Source organism: Ipomoea triloba, chromosome 6 (assembly GCF_003576645.1).
Source record: "Ipomoea triloba cultivar NCNSP0323 chromosome 6, ASM357664v1".
Taxonomy (NCBI): Eukaryota; Viridiplantae; Streptophyta; class Magnoliopsida; order Solanales; family Convolvulaceae; genus Ipomoea; species Ipomoea triloba.
In genome coordinates this window covers 1,699,968-1,708,738 of record NC_044921.1, presented here as the reverse complement: position 1 = coordinate 1,708,738, position 8,771 = coordinate 1,699,968, and the positions used below count along the sequence as shown (strand labels likewise).

At 33.2% G+C, this 8,771-nt stretch overlaps 1 protein-coding gene and 1 long non-coding RNA gene across 4 annotated transcripts; one reads left to right on the top strand and one right to left on the bottom strand.

The window, feature by feature from the left end:
- Positions 1-2,233: 2,233 nt before the first annotated feature.
- LOC116022443 (G-type lectin S-receptor-like serine/threonine-protein kinase At4g27290) lies at positions 2,234-5,450 on the top strand. Of its 2 annotated transcripts, XM_031263169.1 has the most exons (6): positions 2,234-3,484; positions 3,622-3,887; positions 4,002-4,212; positions 4,369-4,603; positions 4,695-4,845; positions 4,924-5,450. In XM_031263169.1, exons 1-6 carry the CDS (start codon positions 2,242-2,244, stop codon positions 5,221-5,223), a joined length of 2,406 nt encoding a protein of 801 aa, XP_031119029.1. In that variant the 5' UTR covers positions 2,234-2,241; the 3' UTR covers positions 5,224-5,450. The 2 variants fall into 2 exon arrangements, with proteins under 2 accessions (XP_031119029.1, XP_031119030.1); XM_031263170.1 differs by lacking the exons at positions 3,622-3,887; positions 4,002-4,212.
- LOC116022446 lies at positions 3,242-7,191 on the bottom strand. 2 transcript variants are annotated; one of them, XR_004099196.1, is made up of 4 exons: positions 7,041-7,191; positions 6,160-6,253; positions 4,387-4,541; positions 3,242-3,436 (listed from the first exon to the last, which is right to left on the bottom strand). It is a non-coding gene; the product is annotated as an uncharacterized LOC116022446 (long non-coding RNA). The 2 variants fall into 2 exon arrangements; XR_004099197.1 differs by lacking the exon at positions 4,387-4,541.
- Positions 7,192-8,771: the final 1,580 nt, after the last annotated feature.

Here is an 8,771-nt window from a genome sequence, read left to right as displayed (position 1 = left end):
CTAGATAAGGGTCATTAACACACTGTAGTCGTCCTGCACAAGCTGCTATAAAGCGCCCCAAATGATCTCGAATTACAGCACCAAACCCCTTGACACTTTTCATCCCTAAGTATTGGTCATATTCACTTTTCGTCCTTAAGTTATCATTGATGTTGCACTTTTTGCCCCTTTACTAATAAAATATTAGGGACGAAATTTACAATTTTAGTACAACTTAAGGACGAAGATAAGTGAACAATAATGATAGTCTAGGGACGAAAAGTGAGCACAACTAACACTCAATGACAAATTATATAATTACCCTACAACTTAGGGACGAAAAGTACAAATTTTCTTAATTATAATATTTGCAAATATTATCTGCACTTTTTGCATTTTTTATGATTCCCACATATAAGCAATAACTTCTTTGGAGAGAGAAAAATAAATAAAATATTTATTTTATCATTATTTTTAAAGATAAAAATATTTATTTTACAAAAAGACGGAAAATCGTTACCTTCAAAATAGTTGAGAACTAATATAATTACACGAATAATTCAGTCTGAAAAATATTATAAGCATATAATTTTATAAAATAAAAAGTGACATCTTCTCTTTAATCTATGACAAAGTAGGTTCGGTGTGTGCCCTAAAGAGATTAACTAATATTATTTCAGTCATTAAACTAGTCTAAGGGTGTAAATGTGTAATGGTATAAATAATACGGAGTAACTTATAGACAAGTTGGCTTTCAAAAAAAAAAACTTATAGACAAGTTGGAAGCAACGGCCCCATCCTTGTAGATTAAAGTTCAAGTCCAACGGCTGCGCCTCATCTCTTCGGCGAATGGGTCTCTTACACAAATTAAATAATAATGTCAGGCAATTATTGCTCCAAGCTGCATTTTTCAATTCAATCATCTTTACTTTACTCTTTGTTGGGTCAAATTAAGGGATATATATATATATATATATATATATATATATATATATATATATATATATATAGGGAACGTTTCAGGTGCGAATATATCTTCCCGTGCGGTTATACGGTACTCACCTTAAGCATTAAAACGGCGTATCTTAGGTACACAAACCACGCACCTTAAGCTAAGAATACTAACTACGCACCTAAAGTTTTCAAATGGTGCACCTTTAGTTGAGAACAAACACTGCGCACCTTAAGTACACAAATCACACACCTTAAATACACAAGTCACGCATCTTAATAACACAAAGCACGCACCTAAAGTTTTAAAATGACGCACCTTAAGTTTCAACAACTCATGCACCTTAAGCATACATATCACGCACCTTAAGAAGGAAAATAACGCACCTTGAGATGGAAAACCACGCACCTTAAGTTTTAAGTTCACTAACCTTAAGTTTCAATACACACGCACCTTAAGCATACAAATCATGTACCTTAAAAAGGGAAATCACACACTTTAAAAAAGAAATTACGCACCTAAAGCCACCGCACAACCGTAGGGGAACTGAATTTTATATATATATATATATATATATATATATATATATATATATATATATATAATTTAAAATTNTTTTTTTTTTTTTTTTTTAAATTACTCCGTAAGGTAAAATAGAATAATTAAATTTTAAATTATATATATATATATATATATATATATATATATATATATATATATATATATAATTTAAAATTTAATTATTCTATTTTACCTTACGGAGTAATTTAAAAAAAAAAAAAAAAAAGTCAATGTGTCTGTTGAACAGTTGAAGTGGGGACAAATGTCCCATAATTTAAGCCAAGATAAGATACATATTTAAATTTATTTAATTTCATAAACATTTACGTAATTACTTTCGATCTATACTTTCTCACTTTTACTCTCTAATGTTACAATTATTAATAAGTTATATTTATTTTGTGAATTTCAAAAAAAATGTCTACATCAAAAGTTTGAGATTAGAATTAAAAGGTCTAAGTAACATTTTTGGTGTATACCCTCAATTTCTAGTTCATTTTTTTTTTTGTTTTACTTCTTACTTTTGTTACATATTCTAATTCATCCAGATGAAATGGTAAGCCAATTTTTATTACTTTTTTTGTATTCTATTAATAAAATCAAGACAAATTTTACTCTTGGAATCCATGTATTATTTTCCTTAATCTATATATCTATTAAAAGAAAATACAAAATAGATTATATAACCTGAAGAAAAGCAAGGAACATTTAGAATACAAGTTTCCAAATCAAAAAGCTTAATTAGCTCAATGGGAAATGATGGCCCATTGTTGATTGCTTTAATGCTCTTAGTTTCATTTCAGAAGATTTCGTGTGCGAGGGATACCATTACCTCCACACAGTTCCTTAAAGATGGGGAAACCATTGTTTCTTCTGGTGGAATCTTTGAGTTGGGATTCTTTAGCCCAGCCAATTCATTGAATCGCTATGTTGGAATATGGTACAAGCAAATACCAGTTTTCACAGTGGTTTGGGTTGCCAACAGAGATACACCCATCACCAATACCTCTTCTTCAGTTGTCTTCCATTCAGGAAGTCTAGCTCTTGTTGATGGTCACAATTCCATTCTATGGCATACTAACACTTCCATATTAGTCCAGAATCCAGTTGCCAAATTATTAGATTCTGGAAATCTGGTCATTACCGATGCAAACAACGATAATTTCCTGTGGCAAAGTTTTCATCATCCTACAGATACTCTTATGCCAGACATGATGTTTGGAAAGAATTTCATCACTGGTGTTGAGATTGGTATGTCATCATGGAAGACAGAAATCAATCCAGGCGTCGGGGATCATAAATTTTTCCTCGAACCTACAGGATATCCACAAGTGGTCATAAAAAGTGGCGCGAAAGAAGTGCTTCGTTCAGGACCATGGAATGGTGTGGATTGGAATGGAACACCAGGCATGGACATGTTGGGAAGCATCGCTGAAACTTCTGTGATTGCTAATGCAGCTGAGTTTTTTGTGTATTATAAGGTGTTCAATAGATCAAACTTGGTAAGGGCAATGATATCAAGCTCTGGGAATTTACAGTTCTTCTTATGGGCAGATGGTTCAGAGGAATGGAACACTCTCTATACTGCACCAACAGATATTTGTGACAGATATGGATACTGTGGAGCATATGGTATTTGTTACTATGATAACTACCCTTCTTGTAGCTGTTTAGACAAATTTTTGCCTAAAAACGCAGGAGGGTGTGTTCGGAGGACACCCTTGAGCTGTCAAAATGGATCATCAGATGGATTCTTGAAATATAATGGTCTTAAATTTCCAGATACAAAGTTGTCGTGGTTCAACAGCAGTATGAACCTTCAAGAGTGTGAGCAGGTTTGCTTGAAGAATTGCAACTGTACAGCTTATTCGAGTTTAAATATAAGCAATGGAGAACATGGTTGTTTGCTTTGGTTCGGTGATTTGATTGACATTAGGGTGGTACCTGAAAAAGGGCAAAATATTTTCATCAGGATGGCTGCTTCTGATATAGGTAACAATTTACAGTTGAATTTTCAAAGAGATAATGTATGTATGTATGTATGTATGTAAATAAATCTACAAAGTCTGTATGCTGGCAGTAGCTCAAGTGCATCTACTTTTTTGGTCTTTAATTTTCTTTTTTGGTAGATTACACTTCAAGCTCAAAGGGAAATGGTAAAAAATTAAAAGTAATAAAATTGAGTTCCTCATTGTTAATTGGACTGCTGGCTCTAAGCTCGACTATGATTCTGATATTCTATAAACGGAAAAGGAAGGAGATGGAAGCAGTTCAACCAGAGTTATTATTGGTAGAAGATCAGACACTATTTGAATCATCTACAATAATAAGAGCTACCGATAACTTTTCAATCACAAACAAGATTGGAGAAGGAGGATATGGACCTGTTTACAAGGTAATTGTATTGTCAAAAAACACATAACAGAGTAATGATAGAAACACTGAGCAATGTGTTCTCCATCATGAATATCGATCCTTTTTTATTATATTCCTAAAAAATCATTTGCAGGGTGTTCTAGATGATGGTAGGGAAATAGCAGTAAAAAGGCTTTCAAAGACTTCTACACAAGGGCTTGAAGAGTTCAAAAATGAAGTCAATTTTATTGCCAAACTTCAACATAGGAATCTTGTGAATCTTCTTGGATGGTGCATTAAAGGAGAAGAAAAGATGTTGATATATGAATATATGCCAAATAAAAGCCTTGACTCATTTATATTTGGTATACTTAAATCATCTAGATTAGTGCATTTTATCACTTCATTGTTAATGTGCTTTTCAAATATATCAACAATATTTGCTTAACCAATAAAATGCATTCTTGGAAAAGAAAGATCCAATCTTAGAAGGATGTTAATCTTATAAAATCCTTTTGCAGATCATGAAAGAACATTACTTGATTGGACGAAACGCTTCGACATTATCAATGGAATTGCCAGAGGGCTATTGTATTTGCACCAAGATTCACGACTAAGAATTATCCATAGAGATCTCAAAGCTAGTAACATCTTGTTGGATATTGACATGAACCCAAAGATATCGGACTTTGGCCTAGCTAAAAGCATTGGAGGAAATGAAACTGGATCAAATACTGGCCGAGTAGCTGGAACACAGTAAGAATCTCAAGTTTATTTTATATCACTGCATTTTTTTGGTAGTAGAAATGTAGAATATAACAATTAACAAAATAACTGCAAAGCACAGTGGTTACATGTCACCGGAGTATGCAGGAAATGGGATGTTCTCTACTAAATCAGATGTCTTCAGTTTTGGTGTCTCAATGCTAGAAATTGTGAGTGGGAAAAGAAATAGGGGATTTTCTCACCAAGATTACTATGAGAACCTTCCCAGCCATGTAAGTCTCATATTTTGAACATATTGTTTTATCCATCAATTTATACTGTCCTGATCTACTAATTTCTATATACTAAAGGCTTGGAAGCTTTATAGAGATGGTAAATCAATTGAACTACTAGATGAGCATTTGGTTGAATCGTGCAATTTGACTCAAGTTCTACGATCAATCCACATTGGGTTATTATGCGTTCAACAACACCCTGAAGATAGGCCTAGCATGTATTCTGTAGTTCAGATGCTATATAATGATGCTGACTTGCCCATTGCTAAAGAACCTGGGTTTTTCACAGGAAGGACAATTGGGGCCCAGATATCTACAGCAGAAATTACTGATTCCATAAATGAGGTCACCATTTCATTGTTAAATCCTCGTTAAAAACGAGTACATAATGGGGCTGGGCTATCTAGTACCTTATTTCCCCAAGTTTCTGTGTTTTTTCTAGCATTCATAGTTACAAGTTTAGTCATAATGGTGTGGAATGTTGGATTATTGAACCTAAAACTCTTGTAGCATACAATGACAGCAAAATAAATATGCATGTAACATTAGAACTTGGATAAAATTTGAAATCTTTAGGATTCAATAATTTGGAACTCTTCTTATATGAACTGAATTTCTTGGTGTAGTAGCTAGTTGATTTAAGTTCTGCTGTTGTACTTTTTTGATAAAATTTACCAAGTCAAAGTTATGCACTATTAAAATAGTTAATAAACTTCAGTGGGGTCAACAGCAACTTAAACTTAATGTTCTAATAATTCAAATAGCTAGCGTCATATTTCCTATACGAAGTACATAATCAGATAGAAGACTTTTTAACTTCAGTGCGAGCTTACATTGAGCATTATTCACCAGATTCTTGATTACAATTTGGTTGGTCCAACATTAAGCTTTGTTTCAAATATGTATCTCTCCACCAACTAAACAGAAAATCACATGTTTTTACTGAAACAAATACACATACTCATGCTCTTTCTCACTTGGATTCAAGAATTATCCCAATAACCAATTTTTAACTATACAATATACATGTAAGATATAAACACATTGCATGTCAATATAACATAACTTGCAGGCCAGAAATAGCACACAACAGGGGCATAGAATTCATTAATATAATTTTTAATCGAATATTATGCTAAACATTTGTAGAGAATAATTTGGAGAAAAAAAAGATGACCGTTGAACTTCGTAATCTAATCGATTTGGCAAATATAAACATACCACACAAACACCATGGAATTCTTACACCAAAATCAGAACTCATGCAGAACAAAGCATTTAAGCATGAAAATATGAACAGACGTCCAGTACCTTGTTTTCTTCTGCCTCTTCTTTAGATTCTCCCTCAACCTTCTCTGAATCTAAAGCAAACCTCCTGCCTTTTCCAACTGCTCTTCTATGGAATCTTCAAACAATTGTTGCAAGCTAGGTTGTAAATAAATCGCTAAATGCAAACTAATAAGGAGATGGAAAAAAATTGAAGAAGTTCCTCAATTCAGAAGAATGAAACAATATTTGCACCATTGTAATATTTGCAATAAAGTTAAAAATAAACATAAAATAGGACTAATAATTTTCATCACAAAACGCTTGTGAGATGACTAGATTTATAAATAAACTAGCAATAAGAGTTACAACTTCAGCATCATCTGAAACTGAACCTGGCTGTCCAAGTGAAACTGTGATTGGATATGAAAAGTTTAGCATGCCATATATATATATATATATATATACATATATATATATATATATATATATATATATATATATTGAAAAAAATAGCATAAAATGACATTTTAGTGGTTATTTTGTAGTACAAATACACGTGGGATCCTCAGATCAAAGTGAATTCGGGTTCTTCGTAGTTAGAGGAAGAGATTGATATATTGTACGCCCAAAACGAATAATGAGTGAATGAGAACTTGGTTCTCAAAATTGACCCATTTGAGTTAGAAAAATGATGAAAAAAGCTTTAAAAAGTAAGTTTTTGTACCACATTGATTTGAGTGGTGGGTTTGCACCACCATTTATACAAGAGTCTTTCTAAAACTTATTGAATTGTATAGCATAGGCTCTCTCTCACTGTTGCCAGAAAATTCATACGGTAATAATCACTCACAAGGGCAAATTTCACATATTCTTCTCCCAAAATAATTAACTTTTAAGCCAAAACATTAAAATAAAATCCTAACCGAGAGGAGAAAAAGAAATGCGCTGGCTGCTGGGTTTCTCGTGTTGCGGCAGACGTCGCTCCTGTCACCAGAGACAGGGTGAGGACACCAGAAGGAGCTGCCGGAATAGGGAAGTATCAAGCAGGCTTATGACGGACAGCGAGGTGCAATGGTGCTATAGTTGAGAGTGTATTTTAAATCTAAAAGGGTTTAAAAATCAACAAACACCGGGGTTGTTAACTTGTTATAGTGTGCATCATCCTCCACATAGCACTCTACGCACAAAAAGTAGTAGAATTAAAATGATCTTTTAGTATCTACTATACTAATAAGAGCCCAAGAGAGTTAGGCTTAAAATGGGTAGAGAAAATGGCGGTCAAATTATTTAATCAAATGGATTGCTCAAATTGTTTAGATTTATATTTTCACTTGAGATTTCCTAATTTATCCTTAGTTATATACTTATATGATTATCCGTTAAATTTTCCGTTAAATATTCTCTTTTCTGTTAAATTTTCCGTTAACTTTTAACTTACCCATTAATTTCTATAAGTAAGGTCTTAAGTTCGAGCCTCATCCCAATCAAAGTTGGCATAATTATTAAACATATACTATGAATATGTTAGAATATATTATTCAAAATTAACTACCACACTCTATTACTCTTATTAAATTAAACTAGTATTTTCACCCGTGCGATGCACGGAATGGATTTGTTATAATATATTAAGAATATTTGGATCGATATATAATTATATAAATTATAACATCAAATATTATATAGTGCAATTGAAGATATGCTTTGAATCGATTATGTTTTCTAATGTTATCCTTGTTTGAAGTTCCGCAAGTAATTGCTTAATTAATAGCTAATGTGTAAATGTATGCATGCGGTGCTGGAACTTTAGAGATTTTATATATCATTGTTTAGGATTTTTATAAATTGGGCAAATATGCTAGTTTTTTAGTAACTCAGTTATAGGAATCAATTGCTATTCTAACTCATATGTATGGAGGATATATATTTTTGTGTAGATATATAACAATTTTTTCATCTTGGAAAAAAGTTAATATCACCGATTGTAACACCCCCGTCTCGGCTATACCGTACATCCGGAGTGGTTACCGCCACACCTAGACTGAACCCAATCAAAACCAGAAAGAGTCCACTCTAGATGCACAGGCTAAAGAAGGAAGACTGTTCCACACACTTTCTGCTTGACAAAAGCTTTACGTATATATTGCAGCGGGAAGAAAGGAAGGTAGCTAGGTTAGCTACTACTATATATACAAGGATCGACCCATTGGGTCCAAAAACATGAAAGTTTAAGTTGTTCACAACTTGTTAGCCATACTAGGCTACAAAAGACATTCACACAACAAAAAGGAAGGAGTTGTTCTAAACAGTATACTTCGGAGAGGGCGGAGCAGGAGGAGCAGGAGCGTAGGAGTCATCATCAAGCAGGATCTGCACATAGTCATTATAGCCCAACACTGGAAACACAACTCAGATGAGCTCTTAGCGCTCATCGGGCTACAAGAGCCCACACTAGACAACATCTGTTAAAAGAAAAACACATTGAAGTGTAGTTAGCGCGACGGCTAAGTAAGGATATCCATGGATTATTCAAAACTAAATAAAGGTTTTGCGAAAATTGTTACATAGAAAACCCTATACCTTACTCATCGGCAAAGATCCTACCTGCAACAGTTATAACTAGCAACTTGCATAAACTATGAGCAAAACTCAAT